At 46.0% G+C, this 22,608-nt stretch overlaps 1 protein-coding gene across 9 annotated transcripts in view; it reads right to left on the reverse strand.

Moving 5' to 3' along the window:
- ENOX2 (ecto-NOX disulfide-thiol exchanger 2) overlaps window positions 1-22,608 on the reverse strand; it is a 1,066,406-nt gene that overhangs the window by 142,029 nt on the left and 901,769 nt on the right. For all 9 annotated transcript variants that reach the window (XM_069214160.1, XM_069214117.1, XM_069214142.1 and 6 more), the window contains one exon: window positions 9,523-9,756. In XM_069214160.1, coding sequence (XP_069070261.1) covers window positions 9,523-9,756 — 234 coding nt within the window. The remainder of the gene's footprint in view (window positions 1-9,522; window positions 9,757-22,608) is intronic.

Here is a 22,608-nt window from a genome sequence, read left to right on the forward strand (position 1 = left end):
TGGGGGGAGGCGGGAGGGGCCGCGGGGACGCAGCAGCTGGGGATTACACTCAATGAAAGAACGGACGGTGAGGAGGTGGGGGGAGGCGGGAGGAGCCGCTGGGATGCAGCGGCTGGGGATTACACTAAAGGAAAGAACGTACGGTGAGGAGGTGGGGGAGGCGGGAGGGGCCGCGGGGACGCAGCAGCTCGGGATTACACTAAAGGAAAGAACGGACGGTGAGGAGGTGTGGGGAGGTGGGAGGGGCCGCGGGGACGCAGCAACTGGGGATTACACTAAAGGAAAGAATGGACGGTGAGGAGGTGGCGCGGGGTGGCGGAGCGAGGAGCGACCTGCCTGCTGGAAGCAGGGTCAAGGGTTGCTCCTCGTTACCGCGCCACGGCTGCCATAAATGGGGGGAGGGAGGGTGTGGCAGCTGGGAGGAGGGAGGGCTGGGCGAATGGAAAGGCTGGGGGGATGGGGCCGCAGGGGATGGCAGCGGTGGGAAAAACTAAAAGGAAAGAACCGACGGTGAGGCGGTGGGGAGAGGCGGGAGGGGCCGCGGGGATGCAGCGGCTGGGGATTACACTAAAGGAAAGAACAAATGGTGAGGAGGTGAGGGGAGGTGGGAGGGGCCACAGCGGCTGGGGATTACACTAAAGGAAAGAACAGACGGTGAGGAGGTGGGGGGGTGCCGCGGGGACGCAGCAGCTGGGGATTACACTAAAGGAAAGAACGGACGGTGAGGAGGTGGGGGAAGGCGGGAGGGGCCGTGGGGACGCAGCGGCTGGGGATTACACTAAAGGAAAGAACAGACAGTGAGGAGGTGGCGAGGGGCGACGGAGCGAGGAATAACCTGCCTGCTGGAAGCAGGGTCAAGGGTTGCTCCTCGTTACCATGCTGCAGCTGCCATAAATGGGTGGGGGGAGGGAGGGAGTGGCAGCTGGGAGGAGGGAGGGCTGGGCGAATGGGAAGACTGGGGGATGGGGCCGCAGGGGATGGCAGTGGCGGGAAAAACTAAAGGAAAGAACGGACGGTGAGGAGGTGGGGGGGCAGGAGGGGCCGCAGGGACGCAGCGGCTGGGGATTACACTAAAGGAAAGAACGGACGGTGAGGAGGTGGGGGAGGCGGGAGGGGCCGCAGGGACACAGCGGCTGGGGATTAAACTAAAGGAAAGAACAGACGGTGAGGATGTGGGAGGAGGCGGGAGGGGCAGCGGAGACGTAGCGGCTGGGGATTACACTAAAGGAAAGAAAAGACGGTGAGGAGGTGGCGCGGGGAGGCGGAGCGAGGAGCGACATGCCGGCTGGAAGCAGGGTCAAGGGTTGCTCCTAGTCTACTGCTAATGAGGGCGTGGGTGACTGTTCTTCTTGTTTCTAAAGTTATCCATTTGAAAGTCTTGCATAGCATGCAAAGGGTGTTGAAGCAGGAGGATGATATGGCGTTGATTTGCTGGGTCATGGCGAGGGATGAGTCCAGTATGATGCCAAGGTTGCCTGCGTGGGTGTTGGGGGTGGTCCGAGGGTGGTGGGCCACCAGGAGTCATTCCATGCTGTCTTGTTGGGGCCGAAGATGATGATCTCTGTTTTGTTTGAGTTCTATTTGAGGTGGCTGGTTGTCATCCATCTGGTGATGTCGAGGAGTCCGGCGTGCAGGTTAATCTTGGCGGTGGCTGGGTATCTGGTGAGGGAGATGATGAGCTGGGTGTCGTCAGCGTATGAAATGATGGTGATGCCGTGGGGACGGAGGATGCCATGTAGATGTTGAAGAGGGTGGGGATGAGGGAGGATCCTTGGGGGACCCCACAGATGATCTTGGTGGCTGTAGACCGGAAAGGAGGGAGGCAAACTCTTTGGGTTCTTTCGGAGAGGAAGGAGGTAAGCCAGTCCAGGGCCTTGTGGCGAATTCCGGCATCGAAAATGCGTGCGTGGGGGGTTTGGTGGCATACTGTGTCAAAAGCTGCAGAGACGTCTAGGAGGATGAGGGCGACGGTCTTGCCCTTGTCCACTCTGGTGTCGTCTGTGCAGGCGATGAGGGCAGTCTCAGTGCTGTGGTTCTTGCGGAATCCAGACTGGGAGGCGTTGAGTATGTTGTTTTCTTCTAGGAAGCGAGACAGTTGTGCGTTAACTATCTTCTCAGCGACCTTTGCGGGGAAGGGGAGAAGAGAAATGGGTCGGTAGTTTGTGAGGTCTTCCGGGTCTGCTTTGGGTTTTTTGAGAAGAGCGTTGACTTCGGCGTGCTTCCAAATATCTGGGAAGGTTGCGGTGTCGAAGAAACTGTTGATGACGGAGCTGGGGAGCGATGATTTGGCTGGCTTTGTTGAACATGTGAAGTGGGCACGGGTCTGTTGGGGAGCCTGAGTGGATGGAGTTCATGGTTTTGTCGATTTCTTCGTTGTTGGTGGGGGTCCAGGTGGTCAGTCGGTTGGTGCGGCAGGGTGTTGTAGTGTCGGTGGTGGTGGGTGCTGATGATGTGAAGCTGTCGCGTATGTCTGCGATTTTGCGGTGGAAGTATTTGGAGAGGGAGTTGCAGAGGTCTTGGGAGTGTGGAGGGTCGATGGTGCAGGATTTGGGTTTGGTGAGTTATTTGATGATGGCAAAGAGTTCCTTGCTGTTGTGCGTGTTGTTGTCTATGCGTTCTTTGTAGAAAGACCGTTTAGTGGTCCGGATGAGTTGGTGGTGTTTGCGTATGGCTGTTTTGAGGGCGGAGAAGTTGCTCATTGAGGGTTCTTGGCACCAGGTTTTCTCAATTTTTCAGCATTCTCGTTTGGAAGATTGAAGTTCTATGGTGAACCAGGGGGGGCGGTCTTGATGGTACGGGTGTTGTTGTTTGTTTTCAAAGGGGCGAGGGAGTCTGCGCAGGTTTCTAGCCATCATGTGAGGTTGTGCGCGGCAGTGTTGGGGCCGTTGGTGATGGGAGGTGGAGCTTGTGCGAGGTTCGAGATCAGGTGTTCCTTGGAGATCTTGTTCCACTTGCGGTAGGGTGTAGTGTGTGGTGGGTTTCATGAAGGAGAAGTAGACGCAGTGGTGATCAGTCCAGTGGCGTGTGTCCCGCTGAGTGGGTGGGTGAGGTGACCAGTTGCTTGAGGCCGAGATTTGTGAGGTTGTCCGGCAGGGCTGTGGTGTTGCAGTCGTGGGTGCTTTCCAGGTGAAAGTTGAGGTCACCAAGGAGTATGAAGTCTGTGGAGGTGAGGGCATGGGAGCTGATGGTATCAGCGATGGTGCCACAGAATGGGGGGCTGGGTCCTGGTGGTCTGTAGATGAGGGTTCCTCTAAGGGTGGTGTTGGCGTTGATGTGCATTTGAAAGTGTAGGTGTTCAGCGTTGTCTAGGGTGTCGTTGGTGGTGGTGGAGATTTTGATGGAGTGTTTGTGTATTATGGTGATACCTGCTCCTGGTTTGTTGGTGCGTTCTCTACAGGTGATTTTGTAACCCTCTGGGATGGCTATGGCGATGTTGGGTTCTGATGACGAGTTCATCCATGTTTCAGTGAGGAAGGCGATGTCAGGGTAGTTTGTGGTGAGCAGGTCCCAAAGCTCTATGGCATGTTTGTGGATGGAGCAGGTGTTAAGGAGGATGCAGCTGAGGTGATTGAGGGGTTTGGTGTTGTGCCGTGTTTGCTGGTGTTGGTGTGAGTGCAGGAGAAATGGCATGAGTGGCACGTGAAAGGTACGTGTGTGTGTTTGGGATTGGCCTGGGCGCAAGCGGGATGCGCTCCTGGGTTGAGAGCAAGGAGTTCTGTGGAGGAGCGCGGACGAGGGGGACGGGCGCTGGGCGCGGTCCAAGCACGGGAGGGCGCAGACGGGCTTGCCTCTAGTGCGCCTCCAGCGTGCAAGTGGGCGGCCGCACAGCGGCCCCCATTAAGAAGGGGAGCTGCGAGGGAGGAGCAGCTGGGAGGTGGAAGGGAGCGTCCAATGGGGGTGCAAGGGGGGTGGGGCCGCAGGGGATGCAGCGGCTGGGTTTTACAGGGACCGTCAAGAGCCGGAAAAGAAAACGGGCACAATTGGAGCGCGAAAACAAAGCGGGGCACAAAAAGGGCACAGTCCAGGTAAAAAAACAATTCTAAAAACAAAAATTAAATACAGAAAACGAAATACAATCTGCAGAACTAAATACCAGACACACCTACTACTAGGCACCAGGGATAAGGTGCCGGCGGGTGCTTGCGGGTGGTGGAGGGCCTCTAACTTATTCTGTTTGCAGTGACCGTGGGGTCAGGGGCACGGAGGCAGGATGGTAGAGCCGAAGTGTACTCATGCCCAGTGCGTTTCGGGAGGGGCTCCTTCATCGGTGGTGTATTTTACTTCTGTTCTCAAAGGCAGTGTAAACAATCTTTATCAGACAGATGTGCAGTTGGAAGATGAATTGAGGACACTAATCAAAGGAAGGAGGCAAACCCACCTATAAGGTGTCAACATTGGGCGTTGGGGGTTCTCCCGTGGTCGCAGTTTCACACCTGCCTTCCCTCAATTACCATTTTTTTTTGTTTTACAGCAATCCTGTGGTCCCTTATGGCTGGGTTTTTCTCCTTCATTTGACTAGTTTACTTTGTATCCTCAATTCATTTCCAGTTGCACCTTTTGCCTGAGAGTCCTCTATCCTTTGAAGGTTGTTCATGTTGTATTTGGGAAAATACGTAAACAAATACCCCCTGGCAAAGGACATACAAGATTATACATGCACAATTATGTTAGTGACTTAAGTCTGAGTCATATAAATGGAAAAAGTACATAAAGTAGGGGTGTTTAACAATACGAAGAATAAACACAAGGATTTTATTTTAACCAAAGCCATGGTGAATATAGATTAATTTGATGCAGGAATTTACAAACAAAACAGTGCCGTAGTGGGACTACTTCTCTTCAGACAATAAGCATGGGCATCAAAGTCATCCTCCTCAGGAGCTGCACGATTTGATCAGTTGTGTACACAAATAATCTGCAATAAGCACAGCTTGGAAAGATTTCTCCATACAACATTGTGAACATGTGCACATTTGTAATTCGTATTATGTGAGTATAGCAAAAGCTATTAGAAATCATTTGACAACATACGTAAACGTTTCTAGTTAAAAAATGAATACTGAGGAACTACCTAATGCAGTTATCATATATTCCCAGACTCTAACATATGTGTCCAAGGGTGTCTTCTTTTCACAAGTTATTTTCCTCATTTGTCAGCAAAGCTCCCCCTCTTTAATGCATATATATATAAAACCAAGGTTTATCCCTTCCTGTTACCTTTTATAAAAAAATTTAAAAAAACATTATCAGGTGTTAGAGAGCAAACATTATTTTAAAAAATAGTGTCACTAAACGTAATGAAATTACATGTATTAAAAAGTTAAACTGAAAACGTGTTTTGGAAAATATGATCACCTGGGCGTTAGTCACAATGTGGTTCGACATAATAATAAATAACTGTCTAATGGAAACTATTTTGTTTATTCATAATTAAATGTACTGAAAAATGAATATTATTATGTACTAAAAGGATTATTATTTTAAACATTATGAAATGTTTTATTCTTCATGTTTGAGCATTGGTTTTAAAAGGCCTCACGTTTTAGTAATTTTCTAGAGGCAATGTTTTAAAAATGTTAACCCAGAAAAAAGATGTTTCTCTAAGCATCTTGTGTGACTTGCTCACTGGGAAAAAGTTATGTTCTTATGTTGTAACATTTGTCTGTCTTCCTGAGAGAAGATAATGTTTACCCAGGAACAAAAGTCTTCAGTACTCATGTGTAACCTGCAACAATTGTATTATACTGCGGAAAAATGGTGACTGCAATGAGAGAAGATGAGTCAATCATGAATGCAGAAAATGAAGAAAAGCTACTTCTGGACGTGGAGTAAATTCAATTGGCTATGACCTAAACCACCCCACATACTAACCAATAGAAGCTTAGGTAGTTGCTTTCTAGGGATTTAATATAACAAACTCAAGTGATGTAAGGAAGTTCTTCGCAGTTCCTGGAAGTTCTCAGTTGACTGCAGATCTTTTTCTCTGCTAGCGAAATGTTGTGTTCCTGTTTCTTAGCTCTTTGTCTATGATTCTGTCAGTTCAGATGCATGAAGGCCAAAAATTACTGAAGTGTTACCTATTATGTCATTGCCCAATGAAGAAGACCAGAAGATGCACCATTGCTGAGGACATCGCTGCTTGCTGATCCATTTAGGAGAGAGGTATAACCAAATGTGCATTTGTCTTTCTTACACATGTCCCACGAGAAAATGCCCGAATTCCCAAAGAAGCAAAAAGATATCTTGCCCCTAACACAGTTGATTAACTACCAGACAGGATGAGGTGGGTCTTGAGGTTACATACTGTGATACGGGGCAACCGGCAGACAGGTGTACTTGGGAGGCTGCCTCCGAGATGGCCATCACTGAGACAGTTTGGAATCACTGCTGTCAGCAGAAATAAGACGGTGTCCATAAACCAGACACGAGTCGCTGTACTATACATTCCTCTGCTGGGCATACCACAAGCCAGTCAGTCAACGTAAAACAGATCCACGTAGTACACACCGATGGCCGCGATGCAGCGTGTGGGCAAAGCCGATATTGCCTGGCTCTGAGCCCCAATACACAGATTGTGGGAGGAAGTATTTAATCAGATACCGCATGAGACTGGATACTGGTCAATTCCCAACACCAAGACTGGTCTGCTTGGATATGTTCTACTTATTCCAGCAACTGCTAGAAGATTGCAGCAACAGCCCCACTTCTAGCCAAAGGATTAACTGCAATACACTGGCGCAGAGCCACAGTGCCCATGCCAACAAACAGGCTAGCAACATGACAATGTGCAATGAAAGGGCAGAGTACTATGCAGCACTGCAACCCACCACCTAGAGGCCTAAGGACATCTGGGGCCCACGGATCTCAAATCTAGCGAAGAGACACGCTCTAGAAGATACAACCTCAACCCACTCACACAAAATGCACCCATCTCTAATACCGGATTGCCCACATGAAATATAATTTTTGACCTGCGGGACGTGGTGGGGCATTGGCAATTAGTACGGACACAATATTCTGATTTGATATAAATCTTAAGGTGTCTGATGCATGCACACCTTTAATGCTAGTGTCACCATAACTATACACGAAGGCTCAGTCATGATGTTGGCCAAAAGTTATTTGCTGTAACCAGATGTGCTATGTTATTAAGCTCCAAGTGACTTGCTGTACTGTTTTTTTTGGTTTCTTTTAATTAATAAATTAATCCTAGGATTAATCCTAATCAGACAGGCTTTGAGTTATAAACCAAGACAGTGCTCCCAATGCAGAGCCTCTGAAAAATATATCTCGAACAAGAAGCAACAGAAGTCAGGCTTTATAAGGGTCAAATTGTACAAAAGTACTACTTTTAAACGTTTTTTTAACCCGGGAAAATAACATAGTTGCCATGGCATGGAGTATTCAAGGTACGCTAGACTTGAAGAAAGAAAAATGTTTTTTTTTTTTGACAGGGCTGTTGTCCGCAAAGCCTATTGTCCCCAGTTCTTTAATGTACACATAGAGTGGAGTTTGGTTCTACACCGAGGAGTATTACTCTTTCACATCCTGCTATTGCCTATTCCATATATCACTTCTGGTTCCAGAAAGTGCTTCCACCGAAACGTATGACGGACTGAGGGAGACTCAATCATCACCCCACTTGTCACATTCAATTCTACACAGAAAGCAATAATTTTGTCAGTTCTGGATCTTCCTTCAGGGCTCCAGGGCTACGCCCACCCCTCGCTTTCTCACTGTTTTTATTATACCAAGAGTGAATAATAAAAATCCACAATTCACTCTTGGAGGAATAAAGAAAATGCCGTCCAGCAAGTACTTGAGACAGATAGTGACATTGCCTACTGGTTGAAGGCGCACAACGGTGCCTGCATGCCTCATCCGATTGTCTAGAGCAGAGGTTCCCAACCTGTGGTCTAGAGCTAGTGAAAACCCCTGCCCCGGCCTCTGTGCCCCGGCACGCCTCAGTGCTCCCTATCCGTGACCTGGTAAAGCATCACAGTAAAAGATGGCCGCAAGCACTGCCCGTGGCTACACAGCAATCAGCCACTCACCCCCTTTCCCACCTCGTCACAAGGAAGGGAAGGAGTGGGGTGAAAAGCAGGGTTGGGGACTGAGCAAGGTTGATGTTTCAGTTTCAAGTGCTGGAAGCAGAAAGAAGCATCAGGGTTCGAAATGGGAGCTGCGCAATGAGCAAGGTAAGTAACCAATGCATTTAATACTGTGTGTGTATGCCTGAGTGGATGTGTAAGTAAGAGTGTGTGCATGTGTGAGCATGTCTGTGAGTGTGTGTGCATGTGTGTACGTGAAAGAGTGTCAGTGAAAGAATGAGTGATAGTGATAGGAAGAATGAGTGCAAGTGAGATCTGAATGAAAGTGAGGGATGACAGAGTGTAATTGAGTATTACTGTGTGTGTCTGAGTGAGGTACAGTCTGAGTGAGTCAGAGAACGAGTGAGAATGACTAAGTCACACTGCAAGAGAATGATTGAGTCTGAATGAGTCAGTGTGAGACTGAGTCAGAATGAGTGTGAATGGGCGAGACTGAGTGAGTAAGAGTAATATTTAGTGATTCAGATGGAGTTAGACTGAGTGAATCGGAATGAGTGAGACTGGGTGAATCAGTGAGGAGTGGGACAGAGTGAAAATTACAGACTGCATGAGTGAGACTAAGTCACAGCACGATTGAGTGAGTGAGAATGAGTGGGGCAGAATGAGAATGAGAAAAAATCAGTATGAGTGAATCAGAATGAGTGGGACTGAGAAATAGGGAGAAAAAGTGAGTCTGAGGGTGACTGGTGAGACTAAGTGAGAATGAGTGAGTCACAGTAAAATTGAGTGTGTCATAATGAGTGAGTTAGAGTGAGATTGAGTGAATTAGGAGTGAAAAGGAGTGGGGCTGAGAGAAAGTGAGACGGAGTTAGAGTGAGGGAGACTCAGTGAGTCAAAGCAAATGTAAGTTCAAGAATGAGTGAGAGTAAGTAAATGAGACTGAGTGCGAAAGTGAGTGAACCCCTTTCCTCAGGGAATCATGAACGCCGACATCACGTTCGCTCACTGGAATTCTGGCCATGCATAACGCCCTACCACTTTTAATGGTCACTAGCCGCCACTAATTTCTGCAGTTCTTTTTCGCGCTTTTGCAAACACAGTAGGGGGACAGACTTTAATGTGCTAAACCGTATTAGTCCATTCAAAGAAAGCAAACAGCATTTGTGAATGCTGGTGTTTATCCTGCAATGGCACACTAAAGCCAGGCATATTTATTTGTTTATTTTTTTAAAGATTCCATATTATCGCCTCGCTGCTTAGTAAGCTTCACTGGTCAAATTCTAGATCCTTTGCTACCACATGGCTATTCCTCCCTCTTCCACATAGGAGGTGCATTCCATAGCAAGAAGAGCTAGAAATATAATTCATTCTTTAAAATGTAACATAAGATTAGATAACAAAGACTATTTCTGTACCCTGCCTCTCTGCAGAAGGGAAATAACTGTGCAATGTATATAAGAAGGTTAGGCACCTTTCAGTTTTTCAGACACAATGCTGCATTCGTGGTCGGAGTAGTGCACCACAGGGGGCGGAGAAGGGGGGCGGAATCGGTCTTCCTCCATCCTCCGTCGATGCCTCTCCTCTCGTGCCAGCATCCTCTGCTTACATTCCCACTCATAGAAGTCATCACGGGCTCGTGCGAAGTCTACGTGCAGGCGGCCGGTGTCCTTCTTGTCAGTACTGGATCCCAGTCTGATCCGATAACCTGGTAAAAGATCAAGGACAAATGCCAAACATCAGCAGATTCCTCTAACAAGGTTTAAGTCTTATTCCCCAAAAACTGTTTCATATTTTACCAATATTCGAAAGAAAATATTCGTTTGCTCAATAAATACTATTGTCCAAAATGTATGCTTTGAGGGGGTGAAAGGCACAAGTAAAATACATTAGAAAATAGGATATGGAAGGCATGAATTTCGAGCCATGAAGTAAAAGGCCCTTCGATGAAGGACACTCTTGTGATCCTTGTAAGCACCAGGATATCTCGGGTGCAGAGTACCAAACATTCTCTAGCGCAGCAGCACGCTGGTTTGAGGGAAAGACCTACTGACTCTATGGAGTGTCTGTGATGTACATTAAAACCAAATGAAACTGTATCCTGACAAACAATGAAGTCATTTTTTGCACAAATGTAGGTGGCATGTGACCATTGGCGCTAAAGAATGTGAGAAGAAATGATCTGCAGGAAGGTTGCAGCATAACACACCTAGCAGACACCACGCTATGAGAATGCCCTCCTGAAAAACCTAACCAGTGCAGACAGGAAGAAGTGGAGGCGAACACCAGAAGCAGCCGTGCCCACAAATACCGTAGGGGCGGGCAGCAGGCTCCGCGGCGGAGTTGGCAGAGTTTTGCCACTCGATGCTCTGCTTGGAGTTCGGCAAAAATTCCGCCAGCCGCCGGTCGAGCGGAGTTTATCGGCGCGTTCGTGTAAACAATAAAGAGCGAAGCCATCATCGGAGTTGTTTGAAGTAAGCGCTGTGTGCATGACATCTGAAATATATGCACGAACTTCAATTACTGGAACTCGCCTTCTCTGTCCCCACCCACCCTCGGACACATACCAGGGTCTTGTAGTGTGCCTAAAAGCTAGAGTAAAGGAGCTTACGGTGGGGGTTACCTGTGAATTGTTCAGCAGACATCTGTTATCAGCCTCAGTCCAGCCTTGCTCACACAACGGAATCCCTCTCCTCCCGAAGCCATTACACAAAGGGGGAGGCAGGATTATCTGACAGGGACCCTTGTTATCTCTGCTGGAGCTGAATCTGTCCAAGGTCAGCCCGTGAAAGGCACAGCACAACCGCCCGGCCCACGGTGCATGTCCAGGCACAGCCGGAACACGGGACATAAAGACACCGCACAGCAGGTCTGGGAGGGGAACTGGAGCCCCTGCACGATGTCCAGGCCGCAGTCCCGCGGAGGAAAGGAAATAAAGAAGGCGCGCTGCAGGCTGGGCTCCGGAGGCAGGTCCAGGCAGCAGAGCTGAGACAAAGTCCGCCACTGCCCTTGGACAACTGAGGCATGTCGAAGGGCAGGGGCAGGCCGAATAAACGAAATTAGGGAAGAGCACGGCATGTCTGGCTTCAGAGACATGTCCAGGACATTTGCGGAAAATGGAAATAAGGCCACTGCACTGCCGGGCTGTGGCAAGAGAATTAAAGGCACTGCACGGGAGGCCTGGCACCAAGAGCAAGTTCAAGCACAGGAGACATAAGGGAACAGAAGCACTGCAGGCCTGGCTCCGGAGACGTGCCCTGGTCCAGGCTGAGCAAGGGAGCTTGCTAAAGCCACTGCATCGACTCAATAGCACGATGCGGAGATACCCACGATATACCACACGCCTCAGTGCGCAGATGTCCACGATATCCCTCCCACACTCGGACACAAGCCAAGCCGGCGCGAGTTTCATGTGAAAATCTGCGAAAACACGTTTAAAATTCAGCCAATGCCGAAGGGTCGGGCCAGGCATGACACGGGCACAGCCACAAAGCCAGAAAGCTACACGTCCATTTAATAGGAAATAATAGCCGGGATCGCTCTGCTGACAGGCTCCTACCTTCGGGTTTGAAAAGAAGCCAGCGTCAAAAGGCGTGGGTTAGTGCTAGATTTAAGGCGCATTATTTATTGCTCTCCCTGCACTCACTTGTGAGCTGGGGCAGGTTCTGGGAAGAGTCAGAAGGCATGATGGCGAGTTGCATCCCACCAACACAGAAGGCCGGCTCCTCGTCTCACTCCCTTCTTCCCTTTCTCGTTGCCCCTCTCTTCCTCACTTCTACTGCTTCCTCGTCCCCCTTTCTTTTCCCTCCTACTCCACTTCTTCCCTTTCTTCCTCCCGCCATTCTTAGCTTTTTATCGCCCTTCCATTTTTATTTCCTCCTCCTAGTTATTTCTGCATTCCTTTCCTCGGTTCCCTCCCCTTCTTTTTTTCCCTCTCACCCTACTTTCTTTCCTTTATTTTTGTCTTCTGCTGCTATGCCTTCTAGCCTGCCATCTTGTCTCTGCTTAGCTCTCTTCTTTTGTTCAATTCCCCTTTCATCTTCACATACCTCCCTTCCCCTTTACTCCCCCACCCCTTCCGTCTTTGAATATATTTCTTTCTTTGCAATCTTTGTTATAGTCTTTCGCTCGCGTTCTCCTTCTCCCTCCGATTCTTCCCTCTGCCTCTCTACTCCCCCGCTGTGCTCCTGTTCTTACCCCGGTCTGCTTAGTTTTATTTCGTTCTCATCAGCTCTAACCCTCTTCTATTACATACAGTTCTTTATCTGTTCACGTGCTTGTACGTCTCAGTTTATTTTGAATTCCAATTTTATTTCCCTCAAGCCTTTTCTCCCTAGTTGGTGGCAGGAGGGACACACCCCTATGTAGTGCCCCCCCTTGCTCTCCTCTGGTGGGGTCAAGGGCTCTGCTGCAGTGCACATAGTGTGGACTGTGTTTAAAGGTGGAAGCGATTAATGAAGCGCTTTAAAGTATAACGCGGTGCCCACACTACTCCCTTTCTATATTTCGAGGAAGAGCAGCTTTACTGAGCCCCCCCCCAACAAAACCCCAAAACATGTTTTCTTTTGACAGCCACTCCTGAGGCAGCTACCCAGAAACAGTGAGCACTAAAACTGTGTGCACATTACAATACTAGCAAAAGCTTACACCATAAAATCGCAAGGGGTTGTCCGTTTTGGAAAACTCCGCGGAATTTGGTGGAGTTTTTTCAGTAACTCCGCAGAACGAAACTCTGCGAGCACCACCCCGGCCTAGAAATAAACAACCAGGGAGTCATTCTGCAGTCAGTGGCGAGGCAAGTGGGCAGACATTTTTCGAATGCTAATCTGCCGAGATCACTTAGCATCCATCCTGTCGGACTGCAATACAATCTCTCCGCACCTTACATTATTAATAAACGGTACAATACTTGTGCCTAGATGGTTAAAAAAAGAAACTTGCCTCAACCAAATGACAGAAAAGCAAAATTTCCAGAGAGCTTTGCCCGCCCGCGACATACAAAATTTGTTGTAAAATAAGTAGCTACTCAAGGGGAATTCTAGTCTCATTCAATCGTCTAGATTAAAAAACAGCACGAATAAATGTATTTACTTGCACTGCACATAATGCATTCCTAATTTATTCAAATGATTGAATATTTATATTATTTCTTTCCAAAATATGATACATAACCATAGGTGCTGCAAAATCTGTTGATGCTTTTAATCAATTTCGTGAAACACCTTGAAAAGTTGACATTATATTGTTATTATTAAATTATAACATTCCACCTTAGCAGGATCAATAATCACGAGTCACACACATCTCATGTTGCTAAACAGCAGGAAGGAAAGACTCATTTTCTGGGAGAAGGGAACAAGAAACATAAACTGGAAGGAGTCTTCCTTTTGCTTTCCCTTCCAATGTACCTAAATCTCTAAGTGATGCGTTGTCTACGCTGATCAGCATGTTGAATGCGTGCTGATTTATTTTAAACTTACAGCATGCAATTGCATGCCATATGCGGAGGGCCAGCACATCAAGTGACAAACTGTAGTAAATACTTCATTATCTATGAGGGTCGGAAAAAGAGTGAGAGGGTGATAGCCTTTGAGGGACAACTAACTAGATAATGTGACTAGTATTTCAAACAAAGGATGTGTGTGCATCTGTTTTGGAGCCCATACTGCAATGAAGCCTCCTCATCTTTGAAGCAGGTGTGCCTGGGCTTGCATTTCATCCTTTCAAGGGGGGGGGGGGGGTGTCAACTCATCTGATAGGCTCGATTGTAACTCTGCCCCATCCTTCCCTTCAATACCCTCCTAGAAGCATAGGACCTCGGGTGTTTTCAACAGGCAGCAGAACTCTAGAAGTGGCGAAATCTAGCTCTGCAGACCATGGACAGTGGAATGTGGTAAGCAGGGTGGCTACCAAGCACAGCCTCCCCCTGCAACCTATACAATATTTATAGCCATTACAAGGTCTTTTCTCTGGCCCCTGATGCAGGCAGTGATTACTGAGCGGTGACTGTATTGACAAATGCTGCGCCCCAGGCCATCAGATACTACTGCGCTACAACAGACTCTCTACAACTAACTACATGGCATAACTAGGTCAAGTGATCAAGGCGTAATCTAGGAAGGGGAAGTATCGGGAAGTGCGTGAACATAACTCAAACTCAATGTCCATTCAGAGCTACTGTTTTAACAAAGACTATACCTTTAGCTACAAGCAGGTAAGGTGGGAAGTTAAAACGATGATTAATAAAACAACCATCAAAATACATTCTCGAGTGGGCACAGATATTTCATGAAAATGTTCTATTGCACTTATACAGAAGGAGCAATAACAGAAATAACATGGGATCCTATGAACAAATTAGTTCTGTTGGCTAGAGATTGTGAGAATAACGATCCCTGTTTTTTATTTCAAATCTTCTTCTACTGCTGTGTTACAATATAAGATGATAGCGCCTAATAGAATGCTATGCATGCATTCAAGTCTGCTGCAAAAAGAGTGCTACCATTCCTAGATTTTTGAGAAGGGAGAAAGAAGGCGGTTGAATCCATACTGTTTAGAATCTTTGAAAAAAATATGCAAAGTCCACAACATTTCCTCGATTTTAAAATATAAAATATTTTAAGACAACAACTGGAACACTTTTAAGGATGTCCTAAGATGTGACATTGTCTGTAACGTCACAAAGGAGAAGAAAAAAACCCACTTAGAAACATCTTAAAAGATAATGTGTGTAAAAAATGGATGATTTACTGAAGGGATGTGCATCTCTTAAGTTCAAAAAGGGGTCTTCAACAGACACCATGCCGACTGAAATAATGGTCAAATGCCATTCCGTCAGCAAGGAAGCCAGCAAGTCCTTGGCTAACTGCCAGTGCTATCATAAGTATTAAAAATTAAAGACAACCCACTATAAATGCAAAGAAAAGCAGGGAAAAATCAGATCAAAAGACATAAATTATGAATGTATTCGGACACCTCTTTACAAAGTTGGATACTTCACAAAGCAATAAACATCCAGGGACATCCCTTAGTTGCCAGCATCCCTCAACTTGTAGGTAGTGGGAACACATGGTATACAGGTCTACAAATCCAAAATTACTTAATCAGAAATATCAAGACTTTCTGAAAAAAGGGAAGGGTCTTGGTAGCCCTAATGTATAATTCTACAGAATATTCGCTAATATGCTTCTTAAAATTTTGATCTATTTTAAAATGTTTCAGAAACTGGCCATGGTTCAGGTATCACTTTTGTCCTAGGTATCTTCACCATTAACATTCATTCTCAAACACGACGAAGACCTGGGCATTCAAAAAAAGGAAGAACAAATATCCTTTAACAATTCATATGGGACAAGGCTGCACAAGTATTTATGTAATTTGGTTAAACCTGGGCCAAACAGGCTTTGTCTATGAAAACATTCCTGCTTCTAACACCAAATTGCAGTTTGATGAAATGTCACTATCGGCAGAATGTTAAGTCATATTGGTTTTCTCTAGGACGCATAAAGGTCATTTTATAGGTTAAAACTGGTCTTTATGCTGAAAGCACTGAAAATGAATGTTCACCTTTCCAGTATGCACTTCTTATGATATTTACAGAGTTTGTCTTTTGGTTAGTAAATTATGCTTGTCATTACTCTTAACAGAAGCTGTCTGCTCTCTTTATTTTATTACATCAACTCAAAAAATACACTAAATCCAGTATTGATGATAAGAATATGGATCCTAATTAAACATCCCAATTTATGTAGATGACATACCTTCGCTTGATAAATAGGTCAAGCAGCAACTATGCCCTCCTACCAGCCAAAGCAATTTCGGGCCATGTGATTGACATGAAACAAGAAGATTTCACATGCATAACGGTATCTTTTCCCTATCATTTCTAGCACAGTTGTTGCAACCACCCTTACTATAGCCATTCAATCCATCTCAATATCCTGAAAAGAATAAAAGCTATGCAGCAGTATCATGATCCCAGTAGTTGAATCCTAAGGACATGAACACCTATATCGAATGAGATACAAATCTTCGCCTTCATGAATGAAACAGGAACTCTATGCCAGCTAAAAACAAGAAAAAATATGATTCAGTAAAACGACCAAGACTTTCTTACCATGGCGAGCAAAATATTTTTGCCTTCATCATTAATTTCCAGCACGTTTCACAGATCTCTTATTAAGTCTTACAGATAAACTGCTGGTCATGTACCTCCTGGCATGCACTGCTCGTATGCTCACTGCATTTGACTTTGCCTCTTATTTTAGGTTGGAGTTACTGGCTCATTAAGCTAAAGTTTAGTGGCTCTATGAATTCATTGTGCTCAGATGATTTATACTCTGCTTTATGGAGCACTTGGAATAAAGGGAAAATGTGAATACCCCAAAACAGCAATTCCTATTGAAGAAACTCAGAACGTGATCAAGGAAACTAATAGGCTTAGCTACAGAGGGGCTATGACAGTTTTTTTATGTCAGCAGCTGGGGAAAAATGAGGTTGCTACAATACCTAACAGACCCATCTATGTTGATACTGAAGATATTACAAAAAAAGGGCTAACGAAAGATTACAGCATTCACAAGCTTTGATCACGGATCAAATACACAATATTAATAAATTACTTGCCACTACCCAGGACCAAAAATAATTTCATAAGCTGACAATACATTTTGGATTATTAAAATGTATCCTCATACAGGAGGCAGTGATTTTATTTAACATTTTCTCGTCTCCTCAAGAGGCTGTCAAATGCTATGCAAACATCCCACAAAACATTTAGAGAACTACTATCTTTAAAAAGAATACACATTCCAGGGACCCACTGGAGAGTACATTACTTTATCATTAAATCCATCTCCCTGCCTCGTAATTTGCTTCACTCATGTATTGTCCACTTTCTGATCTTGAGAGGTTTTGGTTTCTGTTGTATCCTACTTCAAAAGGTACACAATGTGAAAATCATTGAGACTGTGCCTGCCTGACCACAGATGAAAATGACCCCTGCCTCCTGATATTACAGGACCTCTCAGCTGCCTTCGATGCACTTGACTATCCCAACCTTGTAAGTTCAAATGTGAAACAATGGCACTGTCCTTGATTGGCTTCTACCTTTCCAAATGACACTAGTTTGTTCACATATGCACTTCCATACCCAAAAGTTCCTTATCATCCAAAAGGTCCTCCAAGGTTCTATATGTCTCCTGTCGTTGTCAAACTTTACTTGAGCTGTTTGGTACTCTATTCACAGGAAACAGCATCAGGATTCACTAATATGCTGATGAGACATCTCTACATGGAAGTCTTCTCTGCTTCGCACATCCAATATCTTGAACCTGCCTGCGCATCGCCTAGACCTGGATGTCCAGTGCCTATTTGAAGCTCAATCCAACCTAATCAGAATTATTTTTATTTACCAAGAATGACAAATAGGAAACAGTACAAACCTGCCACAATGACATTAACCTTGATGATTTGAACCCCAACTTTCACCAACTACTAAGTCCTTTCGATTTGCCCTGGACACCAACGTCACCCATAAGGAGCACATTGCCACAACAACAAAGACGGCACAGTTTTAGCTCTCTCTTCTAAAGAAAGTGAAACCATTTTTTCCACAAAGCGACTTCAGAACTGCTGTTCAAGCCCTCTTCCTCTCACATCTGGATTATGTTAACACCCTGACCAATAGCCTCCAAGAGTCCATGAAAGGGCCTCTTTAAAGGCACCCTACACGCCACAGCATATCTCAACCAGGGCCTGAAAATATATGATTGAATCACCTCCATCCTGATTAAAGTCCATTTGCTCTCCTTGCTGGCCCGCACCATCTTCAAAATCAGCAGCATTTTTTGCAAAGCCATAACGACTAGCAGACAAACTCACCATTGCTGGTGATTTTCAGCACATCAGCAGCCAGGACACCATTAGACTGCAAACTAAGAAGAGTTAAAAAATAAATAAAAAGAAAAATAAAAACTACAGAGCAGGCCTTTTCCAAACATGCCCATAGTATATAGAGCAACATCCCTGTATCCATCATGACCACCCCAATTCAGTTCCAAATTTATGAAAGACTAGATTCCTTCCAAAGAAGTATGTATTTATGGGATGTAACCAATATGGACCAATCACATTTTACGCACGTGGCAAAGGAGTAAAAAACGTATTGTTTAAATACAATCTTGCCTTCGCCAATGAGTGCATCAGTTCGTCTGTGCTTTTTTAATGTCGTTTTTCAGGTAGAGGAACTAGTTCTAATATTTATTACGTGCTGATTATGAGTAATTTGAGCTCTTTTGTTTGCAATTTCCAAAAACACGTCAATTCTATTAGTGACCATAATGCCCTAAGTATTGTCGTCAAACTCGAGCGTGTTAATCATGGGGATTGTGTAGAAAATCTAAAAATTGCCTCAGGTAAAGGTATCACTCTTAAATGGAAGTGGAGTGATACAGTGGGTTTCTGGAGAGGCTGATTAAGAATTTGATTACAATTTTTATACATGTTTGAATGAGAAGACCAGAGATAGGGAAATTAAATATGCTTTCGTAGAAATCTCTAGTGGCATTAAAAAGGGCTTAGGAGTATGATGAGACAAAGGAATGCTAAATCTCGTCGTTGTTTTCACGCTAATTGCAGCAAAACACAATTCATTTAAGGAGGCACTTAAAGGCATCAGAAACACGCAAGAAGCAAATCCTGCAGGCAGATGTATAGGACTATTCTCACACAGAGAAGAGAAGAGATTAAACAAGAGGCGTCAGCCTCGTTATTGGCAGCAATCAAAGGAAATGATAGTACTGCTTTTAGGAAAGTGATTATTAACTCGTATTTTAGGTATGACATTACCCCCTCATTAGAGCAGGTGCCTAGGCCCAGCTCTCCACCTACTTCTGTTGGCTCTCAGCCAACTCCAGGATCCACGTTCTTCCAGGCCCACTCTCCTCTGCTGCATTCTTCTTCCTCTTCCTCTTCCTGCTCTCTTCCCTGCCCTTTTTGCTGCGCCTGCTCTCTTTCCCACCTCTTTTGCTGCTTCTCCTGCTGGTTTCTCGCCCCTTTTTCCTACTCTCCACTTCAGTCTTTTCCCTATTGTTTCACTCTCACCTTATTCCTTCATTCTTTTTTGTTCTCTTTTTGCTTCTTTCTGCAGTTTGGGCCCTTTTACTTTGCTTTTGTTTCTGTCCCTTTTTGCCCTTTTCCTGCAAATTCTCCTGCCTCTTCCAGCCTCCCCCTTTCCTTCCTGCCTTTTCACCAGCCCTGCCCACTGCCTCCTAATGCTCCTCCTAGGACAAATTTAGTGGCAGCTTCAGGGTGTCAGTGACGCAGGTGCATCAAAGGCAAGCCCGTCTGTGCCCGCCCATGCCTGGACCGTTTCCAGCTCCAGGAACTCTGGTCCAACCGCCACCCAGAGCTACACTTCTACTGCCCTCTGCACCCTTGACATCGCCACGAACACTGTCACCATCCCACTCCGCGGCAGGACCTTTCACCTGCACCCTCTGCCACTACACCTGACACAACACAAACGCCCCCACCTCTCTAAGCAATTCCCATCCCACTCGACGCGCAACACCAGTTACCCACCACCAGATTACATGCACCATCTTCAACACTTGTTCACTCAGCAAACATGCCACTGAGATCTGGGACCTTCGACACTCCCGTGCCGGACAACGTATTCCTAACCAAGACCTAGCTGAACCACGCGTCAGCTCCCAACATCGCCACTGCCATACCAGTAGGATACAGAATCACCTACCATGACTGCAATGACAAGCTGGGGGAGGATTCGCCATCACCCACAGTGACTCCATCAAATGCACCACCACGGACGACACCATCCCAGCAATGGAACACCTCAAGTTCAATATCCAAACAGGGTGAGAAATTCACCACTAGGGGAACCCTCACATACTGTCCACGGGGACCTTGAACCACCTTCTACAGCCTCATTACCAATTATATCGACCCCCTCACCACTCTCTCAAAGGGCTACATGTTCCTGGGTGACCTCAACTTCCACCTTGATGACATAACCAAACCTAACTCCGCCAACCTCCTAGCCAGCCTAAACAACATCAGCCTCACCCAACTTACACAGGACCCCACGCACATCGTAGGACACATGCACAACCTCCAGCGACCGCATCAAACACAGCCACACCACCAAACTCACATGGTCCGACCACACTATCGTCCACTTCATCATCACGGCCCCCATAGCTCCCCCAACGCAACCCAACGCCACCCGTTGCACCTGGAACAAGTTCTCAGAGACCGAATGGACCAACACCCTCACAATGTGAACCAGGTCATCATAAGCTTCAACACCTGGATCACTGGATGCGCTGACACTGTTGCCCCATCACATCAATAACAGGAAACACAGAAGATCCACCAAGGAAGCCAGCTGGTACACCAAAGCTCCTTCAGGACAGTCAAGTGCCAGTGCATGCATCGCAAGAGAAGGTAGCGCACCAACAAAGACCCAGGCAACCGAACCGCCTACAAATCAGCACTTAACCTATACCACTGCCAACTATGTGAAATAAAAAAATAAAAAAACTGGTATCGTACATCGAAGTTAACCTAAACAACAGTAAGGAGCTCTTCTGCATAGTCAAGGAATTCGCCAACCCCTGAACAAGCAACATCTCTCTCTCTCTCAGGAACAATGCCACAAATTTCTTTCGCGATAAAATCTCCAAAATCTACAGAAACTTAAATCCCCAACTCAAGCCTGAAGACTTTTCAAAGGCAACACCTCCATACACACAACCATCTCAAGGCTAACCACTTGGAACCACCTCACCACTCGGGACACCATCACGAAGTTCATCCACTCAGGGGGCCCCATCTGAACCATGCCCCATCACATCTTCAACTTAGGAGCATGCAGGATCTGCCTCAAACTTTCCTCCATGCTCAACATCTCACTCGAGTCTTCCACCTTGGCAGAAGAACGGAAGCACACAGAAATCAAATCCTTGCTGAAGAAACCTTCAGTGGACCCCAGCGAACTCAGCAACTATAGACCCATCTCCCTGCTCTCTTTCTCAGACAAAGTCATCAAAAAAGCCATCAGCCAACAACTCACCACCTACTTGGAACACAGTCACCTCCTGGACGACTCCTAATCCGTATTCCGCAGTAACCACAGCACAGCACTGATCGCAGCCACAGACTACATTCGGACCCTCATTGACAAAGGACGGACAGCCACCCTTACCCTTATCTTTCTCGATCTCTCAGCAGCATTCAATACTGTCTCCCACCATACGCTTATCACTAGAGCTCACAACATAGGCATCCAAGCCATCCTCACCGAAGGAACACAATAAATTCACCTTCTACCATTCACCTCACACAAATCATCTGCAGATACCCTCAAGGATCATCACTCAGCCTCACCCTCTTCGACATCTACATGTCCCCTCTTGCCAACATAGTCAGAATCCATGGACTCCATATTATTTCCTATGCCGACGACACACAACTCATCCTCTCCCTCTCCGAAAACTCCACCTCCGCTAGAACCAACTTCCACCAATGCATGACCAGTGTTGCCAATTGGATGAGGAATAACTGCCTCAAGTTCAACACAGACAAGACACAAGTCTTGATCTTTGTGTCAAAGCCCAGCTCACCTGAGTCCTTGTTCAGTTCTGATGGAGGTTGAAGACAATCCGACCCCACCCTGAAACTGCTTGTTCCAGCACACTAGTTTTTAAAACAGTGCACTAAGAACAGAAGCTCAAGGGAAGGGGGGAAGTGGATAAAATAAAATAAAGAGACAACACCGTTCTTGCGTTTCCACTGTTGAAGTGCTGCACAAATCTGCGGCCCTCTCTGACTTCTGTAGAAACTAGTGCCTAATGAAACATAAACAAAGAACAGATAAGTACAACCTATTCCTAACTGGGTTCCTGACTATCCCTTTATTTATTAAAATTTTTCTTCTAAAAGTACCTCTTGGATCCTGGTCTCTAGTTTCCAGGTTTGGAATGTGTTACTGCTCTGGGATGTGCTTTCTATTACTCTAAAGCTTCTAAAACATTAAACAAATACCGTTATCAGAATTACCAATATCAAACATTCATCTTAATATAACTAAAGCCTAAATTCCCAATAGCAGACTCACTTTTCCCATATTTCCAGAATCTTTTATAAAACAAATACTGTACTTTTACGTCAAAATACAGCATGTAATTTGTGCAAGTCCTTGATTTACTGTTTGCCTCACAAAGTTCCGCAAAGTATTCTTGTAACAAAGAGTTTGAATCACAATGTTCGTGGAAGGTATCTTGTTTCAAATTGTCTATACACAAATCCAGAAATTGTTGTCAAAGTTCTTTCAGGTAATAAAAGTTTTGCACTTACTTGTTGCTGGCAAGAGATACTGATCAGTCTAACCTTGTCTTCTTTCTCTTTTGCAGGTTGCTTGTAGGAGAGAGGCTGAGGCAAGGAGGAACCGGAAACCGGAAGAAGGAAGAGCCAGCAGCTGCGCCCATTGAAGCCAATGAAAGTCTGTAGAGAGCAGGAGTGCCAGCGCCGAGGGATC

Source organism: Pleurodeles waltl, chromosome 2_1 (assembly GCF_031143425.1).
Source record: "Pleurodeles waltl isolate 20211129_DDA chromosome 2_1, aPleWal1.hap1.20221129, whole genome shotgun sequence".
NCBI lineage: Eukaryota > Metazoa > Chordata > Amphibia > Caudata > Salamandridae > Pleurodeles > Pleurodeles waltl.